General features: G+C 40.1%; 1 protein-coding gene across 1 annotated transcript in view; it reads left to right on the top strand.

The window, feature by feature from the left end:
- Positions 1–16,185, top strand: part of LOC126234445 (sialin-like) — a 113,649-nt gene that overhangs the window by 51,471 nt on the left and 45,993 nt on the right. Inside the window, exon 4 of the mRNA XM_049943139.1 lies at positions 12,757–12,841. Within this exon, the coding sequence (XP_049799096.1) occupies positions 12,757–12,841 (85 nt within the window). The remainder of the gene's footprint in view (positions 1–12,756; positions 12,842–16,185) is intronic.

The following is a 16,185-nucleotide window of genomic DNA, read 5'->3' as shown; positions in this document are numbered from 1 at the left end:
ACAGTTTTATTTTTAAAATGATAAAATATGAAGGATATTTTGTGTGTGTGTGTGTGTGTGTGTGTGTGTGTTTGTGTGCATGTGTGTGTGTGTGTGTGTGTGTGTGTGTGTTAGAATGAATGACGAAGGAATTCGTGGTGCATCGCAAGTGCTGCCCACAACTCCTTCTCAGATTAGAAAGCTAACTATCCACAGAGAGGGTAGACATTTGTTACAAAAAATACTTCCCCTGCATTACTCCTCTCCATTGTGGCACTTGCTTGACCTGCACACTGCAACCCCATTTAAAATCAACCAACTTAAAATGTGCGCACTATACTTACTGTTTGTAAACAACTTAATGCTGAACTGGCAGAAATTGGAAGACTTCAGGCAGCTGATGCTTTGTGCTTGACCACAGCCAGTAATAGTAATAATAATAATAATAATGTATTGTAGTAGCCCTTATGTAGTTGCTGCTGTGCCATGCTGTCAATTAATCCAGTTATCTGTTTCAAACTGATAAATAAAGAAATTTCTGGACTGCTGCAGGTATTACCTACAATTTGGAGAAGACATTTTCTTGAGATATTTAGCATTTGTTACGTATAAGTCTCATTTTTACCATCAGTGACGTACAGGACAACATACGTGTGTAGTGGGTGGACTATATGAGGAACTTGTAACCTCCACTGCTTTAATGCCACTAATTGAGAAAATGTAAATATTGATAACCTATGTAATCAATATTAGAGTGTTACAAAACTGTGATAATAGTAATGATCTTTTGAAAATAATTTAGTTTTTTGACTGGAACAAAATCAAATCATCTAGTTTTTTACCCCTCAGGAAATATCATTTTACTGTCAGGGGGTGATTACCCCCAGGCTGGGAACCACTGATCGAGAGGAATTCTTCTTAACCACTCAGAGTGCTAAGCTTCTCACTTGGTTAAGATTCACTAATAAGATCTTCATTATCTGGACCAAGGGTGTGGACACCCTATCCACTTTTCTCCAGAATCTCAAAACCTCCTGCCCCATCCCCTTCCCCTGGTCCTCCTCAGTCACCTTCCTTGATGTTGAGCTCCCTCTCAAGGATGGCTACATCAGTACCTCTATCCACATCAGATCTACCAACTGTAATGGGGAAACCTTGGCACCCAAAAATTGCCAGTAATGATTTTAATGGAAGGACTGGATCCCAGGGTTTTATATTGTTAGTAATATTTGCTGCACGCAAAATGATTAATTCACAAAAAGTTCAAAAATTAAAACAAACAATGAACTTTGCATAAAAATATAAAGGTTCTCCAAACTCAAACAAAGTTTACAATTCTAAAACAACTTGAAAATATAAGCATTTAGATAGAAAAATAATAATTTGATTCAAAGGAACTTCAAAATTTGTTTAAATGACTTCAACAATAACCCCTTAGTGGGAAAGAGATCAGTAAGTGACACTCCATTTCACAGGAACCAATTAATAACAATTTTAGCAATTAACAAATCTTCAAATGAATAATGACAATTCCTAACATTTATTTATAACAGATAACAAGGCCCTAGAAAGAACAGGAGGATGTCAGTAAAGGGCAAGATCTCAGCCCAGGAATATAAGGGGATTACAACTCCTGTAATTAAAATAATTTTGAACAATATGTGATAATTGCCTTTAATGGGTCAAGAGACCCTCATACTCTTAGTGAATACCACAGGTGAAATTCTTCGTGCTCACCAACATTTTTAAGAAAGCATTAACTTATGAATCTTTCCTCTTTTAGAATTATAAAAATTACAACCACAGTAAAAAATATATCAGTCTCAATACGCAGCCTGAAGGTATGGTAATATACAAAATTAAAAACCTTTTCTTTAACATAGACTTTAGTGACCACATGGAGAGCACAAGCTATTAAAGCAAACATTCCAAAATAGTGTAAAAGACTTTGAGGGGTAGTGAAAAACAAATAAAACTTATCTTGTATATGAGTTCTGTGCACAGAGTGTCCTCCGATAACACCATCACACACAACAAACAGTAGATGCAGCTAATGCCTCACTAACGCAACTGCTCAACAGACACCAGAGGGAAAAAAAGTGTACCAATTGACTAAGGGCATGTGAAACAAGGATCACAAGCCTCAACCAGATCTGAACACTCACACTTGTGCACAACAGTACAGGGCCCACAAGCAATCAAGTTTAGCACAGATACCTGAAGTGCGGAGCATGCTTTGGTTCCAGACACTAGGACAAAATTTGAAATAAAAAAATCTTACCAGCATTATCTATAAAAGCTTTGTGCACTGTATGAAATCACAACCCAACAATAGGTTACCCAAAAATTCCTTAACAACCAGTGAACTAATCAGCCGCAAAAACCAACAATACTCAACTTCTTGCACACTTTATCTGCCAGAGGCAACATCTGTCCATTAACAGCCTGACATCTCTGGAGTGAGGCATTTAACAGAAGCATTCTACAGATCGCTATAAATTCAAGATATCACTGATAGTTCAACAAGAAATGCTGCTGTCTGAATCAAGCAAGTTGCACACAAACATAGGGTGGCATCTGACCTACAGTTGATCTAATATGTGCGCAATGCTTGAGTGACCTAGGACTGCTACCTACTTCCCACGTTTTGCTTCACTGGACAATCACACACTAAATGGCCACCATCACTACATCGGTAACAAAATCTGGCTTTAGACTGATTGAGCAAGGTGCTTTGAAACGCCCTCGCATTACTGTAAGGACAAGAAACAAACTCATCAAGTTTCTCATGGCTTTCATCAGCAAATTGCAACCCTTCAATGGTAGGCACCAGGCCATGCAGTTCCACTAGAGTGGTTAGCTGTGCTACAAAAAATTACTCATGAGTGGTCCTTCAGTTTCATATCCTCCAAGATATTCTGAAAGATCTCAACTTTGGTAACCTTGGTAACCTGAAGTTCTAAGGCAAAAGACATGAATCCCTTAAACAATATCAGCCAAATTTTCCTGCAGTGATTGCATACACCAGAATCCTTATGTTCAATCTCTCTTTTAATATGAGGAGGCAATTTAAGCTGGATAATCCATTTCCTCAAATTGTGCAGTGAACCCTGGCTTTGTAATATGTCAGAGAAACCATACTCTACAAACTCTGAGTTAAGGGTTACACCAGTTGGATGATAAGCTACTGTAAAATACATTAGGCATTAGCTTGATATTTGAAATGAACAGTTAACCACAAGAAAAACTCGACATGTGCAAGATGCTCAATAGAAGGTTCAGTAATTTCTTGCAATAAATGAACAAAGATGTTAGGTAACCTAGCAAATTCTTCAACAATTGGCCTACATGCCATCCCCTCTCCTACTTGATCAATGGTCTGTGACAAGTGATTAACAATCCCAGCCTGATCTTTGCTCGCTGGTGTTCCTCATCTAACCAAGGATACCCACGGCTACCTGTAATGCTTTAATCTGATGATTATCCCAATACATAAGTTGGGCCTGCACTCAGTACAGTGTTGTTGAGTGGGTTGACTACCTTCAAGAAATGCTACAATCTGACACAGCTTGACAAGGACTGAGCAACAAACATCAGTTGCTGAATCTACTTCACCAATGCTGTCAGACATGAGGCTCAAGGCCTCAGTGAGAACAAGACATATATGAGTTGCCAGATTAGCACGCCTCTTTCACTAACTTGCCAGCGTATCTTCAGCTCCAACTGCAGTTGGTCACACTTAAGAAAAGATATACCTAGACATGTTTTGGCCTCCATAATTCAAGGTATGTTTCTGAAACAGTGAAATACTAAATAGAATCTTCTACAATGTAATGAGTACAATTCAGGAAGCAATAAACAGTGACTCAAGATATCTACAGGGAAAAGGAAGCCTCCCTCCTCATGGCGGAATATCAGCACCCCAAAATCACCAATAAGGATTTTAGTGGAAGGACTGGACACCACGGTTTTGGATCGTCATTAACATTTATTGCATATAAAATGATTTATTCACAAAAAGTTTCAGAATTAGAATGAACAATCAACTTTACATAAAAATATAAAGATTCTCTAAACTCAAACAAAATTTACAATTTTGAAACAACAATTTGATAATATAAGCTTTCAGATAAAAAAAAAAAACAATAATTTAATTTAATGGAACTTTAAATTTGTTTGAATGACTTTAACAACAACCACATAGTGGGCAAAGTACCTATAAGCAACACTCCATGTTACATGAACTATTTAATAACAATTTAAGAAAGTAAGAAATTGTCAAATGAATAATGACAACTACCAGAATTTATTTACAACAGCTGACAAGCCCCATGAACCAAAAACATTGTGGTCGGGTGTCCTACATGCCTCAGCAATACAGATAGCCATAACACAGGTACAGCCACAACAGAAGGGTATGTGTTGAGAAGCTAGACAAGTGTGTGTTTCCTAGAGGCAACAGCCTTTTCAGTAGTTGCAGGGAAACAGTTTGGATTATTGACTGATCTGGCCTTGCTGTGCTGGTACTGCAAACAGCTGAAAGCATGGAGAAACTACAGCCCTAATTTTTCCTGAGGGCATGCAGCTCTACCATATGGTTAAATGATGATAGTGTCCTCCTGGGTAAAATATTCCAGAGGTGAAATAGTCCCCCATTTTGATCTCTGGGTGAGGACTGCTCAGGTGGATGTCATCATCTGAAGAAATAAGACTGGCATTCTAAGAATCAGAGCAGGTAGGTTAGAAAATTTAAAAAGGAAAATGGATAGGTTGATATTAGATATAGTGGGAATTAGTGAAGTTTTGTGGCAGGAGGAACAGTACTTTTGGTTAGGTGAATATAATTTTATAAATACAAGGTCAAATAGGGGTAATGCATGAATGAGTTTAGCAATCAATAAGAAAATAGGAATACAGATAAGCTACTACGAACAACATTATTGGAGCCAGGATAGACAAGAAGCCCATGCCTACCACAGTGGTACAAGTTTATCTGCCAACTAGCTTGGCACATGATGAAGGGATTGAAGAAATGTAAGATGAGGTAAAAGAAATTATTCAGATAGTTAAAGGAGACAAGAATTTAATTGTGATGGGGGACTGGTATTAGATAGTAAAAAAGGAAGAGAAGGAAAAATAGTAAGTGGATATGGACTAGGGGCAAGGAATGAAAGAGGAAGCCACGTGGTAGAATTTTGCACAGAGCATAATTTAATCAACACTAACACTTGGTTTAAGAATCATAAAAGTAGGTTGTACATGTGGAAGAGACCTGGAAACACTGAAGATTTCATATTGATTATATAATGATTAGACAGAGATTTAGGAACCATATTTTAAACTGTAAGACATTTCCAGGGGCAGATGTGGACTCTACCCAGAATTTTTTGGTTATGAACTGTAGATTAAAACTGAAGAAATTGGAAAAAGATAGGAAATTAAGGATATTGTACCTGGATAAGTTGAAAGAATTGAGATTGTTAAGAGTTTCAAACAGAACATTTGGCAACAGTTGACTAAAGCAGGGGAAAGGAATACAGTAGAAGATGAATGGGACCTTTAGGAGATAAAATGATGAAAGCAGCAAAGATAAATAGGTAAAAAGACAAGGCATAGGGGAAATCCTTGGATAACACAAGAGATATTGAATTTAATTGATGAAAGGAGAAAATTTAAAAATGCAGCAAATAAACAGGCAAAAAGGAATACAAAATTTAAAAAAAAAATGAGACTGACAGTAAGTGGAGGAAAGCTGAGCAGGAATGGCTAGAGGACAAAAACAAGGATTTATTAGCATATTTCACTAGGGGAAAGATAAATCCCACCTACAGGAAAATTGAAAAGGCCTTTGATGAAAGGAGAAGCAGCTGTATGAATATCAAGAGCACAGATAGTAAAACAGTCCTAAGCAAAGAAGGGAAAGCTGAAAGGTGGATGGAGCATATGGAGTGCCTGCACAATGGAGATGAACTTGAAAGCAATATTATAGAAAAGGGAGAGGACTAGATGAAGATATGATACAAGAATTTGACAAAGCTCAGAAAATTCTAAGTCGGGACAAGACTCTGGGGGTAGACGAAATTCTGTCAGAACTACTAATAGCCCTGGAGAGGCAGCCATGACAAAACTCTTACACCTGCTGTGCAAGGTATATGAGACAGGTGAAATACCCTCAGGCTTCAAGAAGAATGCAATAATTCCAATGTCAAAGAAAGCAGTTTCTGACAGGTGTGAAAATTACTGAACTATAAGTTTAATAATTCATTGTTGCAAAATACTAACATGAATTCTTTACAGAAGAATGGAAAAACAGGTAGAAGCTGACCTCGGGGAAGACCAGTTTGGATTGTGGTGAAATGTAGGAACACATGAGGTGGAGGTGACACTGACCTTACAACTTATCTTAGAAGATAGGTTGAGGAGGAGCCAGCCTACATTTATAGGATTTGTAGACTTAGAGAAAGCTTTTGGCAATGTTGACTGGAATACTCTCTTTGACATTCTGAAGGTATCAGGGGTGAAATACAGGGAGCAAAGGGTTATTTATAACTTGTACAGAATCCAGACTGCAATTATAAGAGTCGATAGGCATGAAAGGAAGGCAGTGGTTGAAAAGAGAGTGATGCAGGGTTGCAGCCCATTCCCGATGTTATTCAAAATGTGCATTGAGCAAGCAATAAAAGAAACCAAAGCTCCATGGGGTGGCAACAATACTTATAATAATTTGCCTCTAGAAAGAACAGGATGATGGCACTAAAGGGCAAGAACTCAATCCAAGAAAATGAGAGGATCACAGCCCCTGCTTATTAAAATAATTGTGAACAATACATGATAATCTCTATTAGCTGGGACAAGAGGCCCCCATGCTTGTAGTAGATATCATGGGTGAAGTTCTTCAAGCACACCAACATTTTTAGGAAAGTGTTAACATATGGACCTATTTTATTTTAGAAATTTAAAAAGTACAACCACAGTCTCAATATACAACCTGAAGGTATGGTAATATACAAAATTAAAGCCCTATTCATTAACACAGAATTTAGTGACCGTGTGGAGAGCACAAGCTATTAAAGCAAACATTCCAAAATTGTGTCAAAGACTTTGAGGGGTAGTACAAAATGAATACAACTTATCCTGTATATGAATTCTGTGCATGGAGTTGCACATAGTTGATACACACAGTTAATGCCTTGCTTGCATGACTGCTTGACAGCCACCAGAGGGACAAATAGAATACTAATAGACTATGGGCATGCAAAGTGAGGATCACAAGCCACAACCAAGCTCAAATGTTTATGTTCTTGTATAGCAGTACAAGGCCCACAAGCAATCAAGTTTAGTGCAGATACCTGGTGTACAGAGTTTGCATTAGTAAATATTTAATTATGGACACCCCAAGTCCATCCACATAAGACCAAATTAACACAACTAAGCCCATAACACACCAAGGAATCACTGTGTGATGACACAATTTCAAATGAGTGTAGAGAGTACCAATTATAAACATATAGAGGGTTACAGCCCAAACCAAGTGAACAAAAAATTTTAATCTTAAAACACCTTGGTCAAAACCACATAAAAATTGCCATAAAACTAGTTAGCTAAATATTGAATTATAGATCTACCTTACAGTCGTTGCCCTCCAGAAAATATCTGGTAGAATGAAACTTTGTCAGCAATACACAGTGCTGACTGGAACAGACTAAGAGATGTTAAGACACCAGATATCCACAATGATCACAGATTTTCAAGGTAACAATATCAGTGAAACAACTCAAACCCTAGTGCGGATAACTTGATTTACTATTCAGCACCACTCTGAAATTAATGGAATATAACACTGACCCGCACAGTAAACCATAAGTACGAATTCAGAGTTCTGGAGAAAACAGAAAACTGCACTTGCAACAACTTCAGGATAAACACACCTGTAGATATACAGGCCAAAAAACATGTTCAAATAAAATGTAAGCACAGGAAAATAACCTTCAAATATTTCCAAGAGTCCACATCTGGCAACATAAATCCTCCAGTTGACTGATAAGTGAACCAGGTACACGCTGAAATAGCCATCAATGCCCCCCCCCCCCCCCCCTCCCAAGCATCTTGGCTCCCCATTTAGTCCATAACACAACACAAGCACAGCCAACGGCAGCCAAATCAACGACAACCTCACAAGACACTTGCTAGGCTCATACTTCTCTCACCTCTCTCCAATGACCCCTTTCCTCTCCACCAGAGCACACCACCTCTCATTCAAGCTGTGACTGATGATCAAAGATCAAAACAGAGGCTAACATTCTTCTCATGACAGTATCACCCAGGACTGGAGCAACTGAATCATGTTTCTTGTCACGATTCTGGCTACCTCTCACCATGCTCTGAAACGAGAAATAGCATCCTCACTATCCTCCTCACCCCTCCTACAATGGTATTCTGCCACCCATTTCATGTAGGTTAGGCATTTTAACTGCACTGCCACAATATATACATTCCCAATGAAGTTCATAAATAATCCATCATAATTTGAGAAGAACAGTGATACTGACACCTATAATACTAGAGGAAAAAATGAGCTTTATTGCCCATTAATAATATCTGGTACCCCCGTCTGACAAGCTTGTAATGCATGGACCTAGACGACAACCGATGGGCGATGCTCCTAAAATTTGTGAGTACTGCTGTAGCCACCTCAGCACTATGTGTGAGCCACACCTCCTACAGAAGCCTATCAGATCTCGTGGCTTTGCTATAAATCTAGCAGCACAGGGGCCCGGACCTCAGTCATGTTCCAAATGCACTCTCGTACTGTTTGTTGAATTCATCATTGTTTGGTGCCTGAATTGCTATGACTAGGCCCTCAATTTGGTTAACTCTCTAGACTTGTCATTCTGCCATGTTGTCTTTGTTGTCCATCCACTGCTGTTGTTATCTTTCTGAGTTTTTCAGTGGCTCACGTTCAATGCCCTCCGGCATTTGGCCAGTGTCTCATGGGGCTGCCCGATTATGGTTACTATAATTGGTGACTAAGAAGAAGGTTAACAGTGTCTTCTGGATGCAAAACTCATGCAACTCGTGGAACAGCAAAAGCTGCTCCTGCAACAGAAAATGCAACAGCTGTTCCAACAGCAGTTGCAGCAGCAAACCAACCCGCAACATCAGGAAATTCAGCTTTTGTCAGAATGTCTGCAGGTTCAGGGTTCACAACCCATCCAGTCTGTGGTTGCTTCCCAGGTGGAATCTAGCCACCTGCATTTCCACCACTTAATGACACCAAAGAAAATTTGGGCACATATTTGCAGGCACCACTCTTTGGGTTTCTGATGACACTCTCCAGTGGCTGCTCTTCCTTTCTTGGGCTTCCCGAGAGACATTTTTCTTGCTAAAGAAGTTGGCTCCCTCTCAAATCCAGCTGCACTGGATGCAAACCTCATATACAGATTCCTTGATTCGAGACATGGTAGTCCAATTGGCCCTCAATCTGGACATATGCACTACAGCCCTCTAGCTGGACAGTCCTTCCTTGGATGATATTTTGAAAATCACACACTCTTTTGAGATTGTGCAGGCAGCAAATGAATGCCTTATGGATCATCTGCAGGTAGCAGTTGTTCAATCACCACCAAGGGGATGGAATTCTCTTTAGTCCTTAACCTGCTGTCGATGTCATGATTCGTCACTTTCAGACATGTCAATGGCCTCTGAGCAGCCAGACACACTGCATCGGCATAAGCAGTGTGGTCTCCCATATTGTTCCAACTGTTTCACGACTCTCTAACTTGCAAACTGTCCAGATCACTGGGCATGCTGCACCCATTATGGAAACCAGCTCCAGGCCTGGGCTTGCCTCTCTCATCATTTGTCTGTTGTCTCCAATGTTCTCCTGCTGGATGCAGAGGTGGATATAAACCAAATTGTCATCCCGACTACTTTATGCCCTCATGTCCTGGAAGTCCATAATTGTGGAGATTAGGGTACATCACCTATTAAAGCCCTAGCCAGGCAACATGCCTACTAGCCAGTACTGAACACAGATGTGGAGGTTATGGTGTGCAACTGTTCTGCATGTGCCCAACATCAGGCTACTCCACCTCAGTCTATCAGCCCCTGGCCCACACCCCCGTCACCTCTGGGACTGCATTCATCTGGACTTTGCTGGTCCGTTTCTGGGCTCTCTGTGCATCATTGTCATGGCTGCTTTTTCCAACTAGCCATAAGTGGTTACCATAGCATCCACTGCCACCACACTCAATGTGTTTATCCAGATTCTAACCACTGACAATAGGTCACACGTCATAGTGAAGGCCTCCATACAGTTCTGCAATGCCTATGGCAGTCCCCCATTTAGCCCATTTTTCACCTATCCTCTAGTGGTGAAGTGGAGCAGATGGTGTGAACATTTAAACAACTAATGTTGAAAGCACTGGGTGCATCCACCACCGCAGCAGCACTGATTGTGTCCCTGACCACCTATATGACCACCCACCCTTGTCCATGACCACAGCCCGTGCAGCAGCTCTGTGGGTAACAGCTACATACTCTCCTCCATCATCTCCTGGCACCACAGCCCTCAGACGCTGGACCCAATATGGTGGGTGATACTCCTCCTCCCTCCCCCCTCAGAGGTTCAGCAGTCTGGGAACATTCATATGGAACAATATCTTCACGGATGCCAATTACAGTGGTTGCCATCCCTGGTGGGTCACTCAGAGTTGGAGTGGCTGCCATTGCAAATCCCTCTTCCACATGGATACAATTTGTACTCCAGGGCACTGTCGGCAGTTCCAGTGGATGTGGGTGGGGAGGTAGGGCCCTCACTGCAGCTTTCCTTTAATCAACAGTCATTTCCCTTACTGCCATTTCACAGCACATTGCCTGATGACTGCATTTCTTCTCCTAGCCGACAGGCTACTCTGCTAGGACATGAACTGTGCCAGCAGTTCACCTTCCAAAACATCACCTAGGGTGCTTCAGCCATGTGCACCCATTTCAGGTGGGGGGGAATCTGTCTGGCATCCCAGTCCGATGAACTTGAAAGCCCATCAGAATACGTGGACCTAGACTTCAGCTGCTAGGCAGCACAGCTAAAAATTGTGAGTGCCGCTCTGACCACCTGCTGTGTGTGGACCACATCCGCCCACACCAATGTATCAGTGCTTGCGGCCACACTATAAAGCTGGCAGCATAGGGGCCTGGACCTTAGTCTTGTTCTGACTGCATTCTCATGTTGTTCATCAAACTCATCACTGTTTGGTTCCTGATATTGCTATGTCTAGGGTCTCAATTTGGTCCAGTCTCTGCACTTGTCATTTTGCCATGTTGTCTTTATTGGCTGTCCATCACTGTTGTTGTCTTTCCATGTTTTTGGCAATTCATTGTCAGCGCCCTCAGACAGTTGGTCAGTGTCTCCTGGTAATGTCCAATTGTGGCATGCTGTCAGTGGCTCAGAAGCGAGTTCAACATGCAGCAATGAAAATTTGTGATCATTTGCCCAATAATATAAAATATCTGAGAGGTAACAAAGCAAGTTTTAAATATAACCTAAACTAATTTCTCCTGAACAACTCCTTTTATCCCATGGATGAATTTCTATTTAAAATTAGCAGCTGATAAAAAGAAAAAATCCTTAAGTGTAGTTGCATGAATAGGATTATAAAATAATGTGTTCATTAATGTTAACACTAAGCATGTATACATATTCGGTAACCTGACTTGTCCCATGTCATTTTGATAAAATAATCATTCAAATGACCTGTGGATCATGTAAATAACTAACTAACTGATCCACTCAATCTATGCAATATCCTTGTCCATCCTATTTCACCAATGCATCCAACCCTTGCCCCATGTCTCATATCCTTGTGATACACGTACATGCAGTACCTGTCCCTCGACCATCTAGCCCCATCCTGTCACAGGTATCTCTATCACATCAAAGGGAGGGCCATCTGTGAGAGAAGTAATGTGATCTATCAACTTAGTTGCAACCAATGTGCCATATTCTATGTGGGCACGACCATTAACGAACTGTCTGTCCACATGAACAGCTACTGACAAATGGTGGCCAAGAGGCAGCTGGACCACTCAACTTCAAAGACAGCTTCATAGCTTGTGCCATCCGGATTCTTCCAGCCATTACCAACTTTTCTGAATTGCAGCATATCCTTTGGTCTCATAGCGTACCTAAATATTAGTTTCCCTTCTCTGCTTCTCTCCCCCCCCCCCATCCCCCCACCCCCCACCCCACCAATCACACATGCACGCACATCCACCAGCACAACTAAACTTAACTGCCCACTATCCTGTCCCCATCACACAGTATGCTCCTTCCCACTGCCACAGGCAGCACTAGTATCTTCCCCCATCCTTCTCCTGCTATCCCTCCCTTTCTGTTTCCCATATGTACCCTGTACCCCCACAACCAACCCAAACCAAGATGGTTTTCTCACCTCAGATGCAGTTGCTACTAGGCATTAGTGACCAGAGATGAAAGTGGCTTTGTGTGTGCACAAATTTTGAATGTGTGTGTGTTTTGTTTTGTCCACATCTGATGAACAAGTTATTCCAGTAGCTTTATCATAGCTAGCAGTCTTTTCTCAATGTGCCTGCCTGCCAATCAATGCCTTCTCTACGTGGTGAGCAGCAGTCTATCATTTTCATATTGCTGTAATGTTTCCAAACAGAAATCTTAACCAGAGTACCTTTATAAAACAAAATAGCCTTAAAAATTCTGTTCAACCTGCTTGTTTAATGACCACTTCTGTTCTTGGATTTTAGGGCCATGCACTACCTTCATTGCATTGCATGACTGCTAACTGGATTCCTCCAAATGAAAGAAGCAAGTTTGTCACTGCGTATGTTGGTATGTTAAAATTTCTACATATTTTTTATAGTTATACTAGCTGATTACCAGAGTCATCTGCTATTTATCCCAGTCTTGTAGGGAAAGATAGGGATAGGAATTAAATATGTCTAAAGTGGGAAAACAAACTTAGTTTATTTAAATATGGTGCCATATCCTCACAGTAATTTTTCCCAGGTAGTAAACCATATGTGTATAAAGTTCTGTACAATTATTTTTGCATCTGTCTCCTCTTCCCTCCCCTATTGCCACACCCATCCATAGGCACATATGAAGTCGTACACATACCAAGTTTGGCTATAACTGCCACAAGCATTCCAGAGTTTTGCTTCACATGTTACCTCTTCTTACTGCCACCATCACCCTTAGGGGTTAAATGACAACAGGACTGTCACCTGTTAGCCTAGTAACCCCAAACATTATGGGTTTGATGCTAATGTTATTTGTTTATAAGTAATTTATATCTCACTACCTTCACTACCATACCCATGTATCTGGATGTTAAGTGTGTCTTATTACATCACTATTTTTTTCCCATGTGGTATGTGTTATACATTTCAAGTTTGGGTGAATTATCTCCAGGTGTTCCAGAGCTAAACATACATTGTCAGTACTTTTCTAGCCTCTTCCTCACTCTCACAAATAGATGTATCCTGTCCCTACACTATTTTCTCCTATGAAGTATGCCTAGTAAGCTGTATGTTTACCAAGTTTGGGCAATACAGTATTGCTCCAGACATTCAAACACACACATACCCACACACACACACACACACACACACACACACACACACACACACACACACATCCTTGGGAAATTCTCTCATGTTCCATATCAGTTTCTTTCATTGTTACATTTAACTGTTAAAAGAATTGCATATGTTAAATGCTGTGCAAATATTACTTGCAATACACTAATTTTAGAGGAGGCTCTAAAGAACACTATTCCTAAATTTCAGAATTGTTTGTTCTTTCATCAGGGAGAAAGGAGGGACAGGTTTAGGGAAGTTGGCAAGGAATGACAGGTCTGCAAACTCAAGATTGAGAGGGACCCAGCTGTTGTGTGCATAAGATGAAAGTTAGGAATAGTATTTTCATTTTTAAATGTGTCTCTTTGCAGTGCTGGATTTTGCCCCCTGAGGATAAGGTAAGGTCAGCAATTCTGTCTCCTCCTAATTTTCCAGTTTTCTCAAGTGAATTATGAATTTATCAGTTGATACAACTTTTAGAGGTACAAATGTATGCTCCATTATATTTGGTGTGATGTCTTGGAAGTGGTGTGATGTTTTTAAGCTCTGTTGAAAATGATTTGAATTTTATGCATTAACTACTGGTAGCACATAACCTTTAGTGAAATTTGGTTGTTAATAATTACCACTATTCATCAAGAATCACGGATCATCTTGTTTCATGTGTGTAATTAGCTTTGAAGTACCAAGAGCATTGGTTTCAATAATGGTAATGCCAGAGAAGAGAAAGCAGTGCCAGGCAGTAATTAATTTCCTAAATGTGTGTAGAGACTAACTGTGGTGGAGTGGTGGCAGATCTGGCTGGGATCATGAAGTAAATAACTCCACAGAGCATTTAGTATGGAAGTTTGGCATTGGGAATATTTTAAGGTGAAGTGTCAAAATGTAATTCTCACTCTATATTAGAATTATATTATTGTAAGCTTTTAATAAGAGCACTGTGAGTGATTTAAGGTGTTGGAATAAAAATGAGCCCTCTGAAGAGTGATGATTTGCAGAGTATAAATGCAGATGTGGACTAACAATAGTTCAACAAATGTGTCATTCAACTGGGACACTAATATCACCAAACAAGTTGTTCAGCTGAAGGATCCACATGATAAATGGGTGGCACAGTGGACATCTGCTTGAATAAATGTGATAATGGGATGCATATTTATTACAGATACTGAGAGAATGCCATGTTTGATGTGGAATGGAGCTTTCACACATGGCGCCCATAGTAGAGACTGCTGGTTGTAGCTGTATTACAATGTTATGCCTATTCATACGGAAAGTGTCCACTGAGGGATCTCATTGCAGACTGGGATCATCTGATATTGTTGCATGTCTCCTCAGTTGCTGGTGGTATCTATCAAGATTACAACATATATACTCATTAACATCCTGTGAAGTAATGCTTGAAGAAAACTTTGCAGACTTTGTTAATTATGATTACCATTCAAGCACATCTAATCTTGATGCTGTTGGATATTCTGGGGGTTTCATTGAACAGTATATGTCTTTCGACATTCTATGCACAGTCAATTTACAAAAAAAGCAAATTGGGACTTTGTGTATAAGTGTCCAAGACTGAGCACAAGGACACTATTTATAAAACAAAGGAAAAAATATCCTAGGCTTATACACAGAAAAAGTTGATTACCAATGATACATATAAGGTATACCAAATAAATGCAAGGCTATGTGTGAAGTTGAAGCCCAAGAGATCAAATTGGAAGAAACAAAAACGGTGAGAAATCTCTACCACAATGATATTTCCAAGTCGTAAATGTACTAATATGTTCTAAAATACTAATATTGTTTACATATACTCAGACAAGTCCTACTTTGAGATGCATAATCTTCTTTGTTGGCAGTCAGTTTGGATACCAATGGAGCAACAATGCCAATGTGCCATTTTGCAGGTTACTCATCAAACATAACAGCCTCTGGAAACAAGAATATGGTGGCACTTACATTACTGCACTTATGCAATTAAGCATAATTGACTAAATTCGCTTTGATATCTTAAAAAGCTCCCGGGACAGTATATTAGTCTCCCATACTGGTCCCTGTAGAGTGCTATAGATCTTGTACCAGGTGATTATGTGAATCTCCATTACTTTGTATACCATGACAATGAAATGGTATCTATGTGCCATTTGAATATAAGAAATCAGGACCATAAGATGGCTGGATGAGGGTCAGTAGAATGGCAGAAAGGAGCTACTGTGTTTGGATGTGCCCATGGCCACATCGTAAGTCAAGTTGGCTAATGTGTTGGTATATCATTGTAGACCCTCCAGCGATATCTACAAGGTACTTTTTACCACTCATAGTAATGTAAAAACAGTAGCCGTTAAGAAGATCCTACCTGACAGTGACCAGAAATAGCTGTCACACTTTGTCAATAACAGTCTGTTTTGAACCAGAAAGAAATTGCTGCTGCCAGTGATTACAGGTTCATCTCAACCAGTTTCCAAGTGAATATTACAGAGGGAACTACATACAATGGTCTTTTGGCATCAGGTACTTTGCAAAAGGCCGTTATTCTCAGTGGCACCACATAAAGTCACATTGTCCATTGACCAAATAACATTAATACTGACAGTA

This window comes from Schistocerca nitens, chromosome 2 (genome assembly GCF_023898315.1).
Source record: "Schistocerca nitens isolate TAMUIC-IGC-003100 chromosome 2, iqSchNite1.1, whole genome shotgun sequence".
Lineage (NCBI taxonomy): Eukaryota > Metazoa > Arthropoda > Insecta > Orthoptera > Acrididae > Schistocerca > Schistocerca nitens.
Note: the sequence above shows the minus strand (reverse complement) of the source record. Positions and strands in the feature narration are given on the sequence as shown.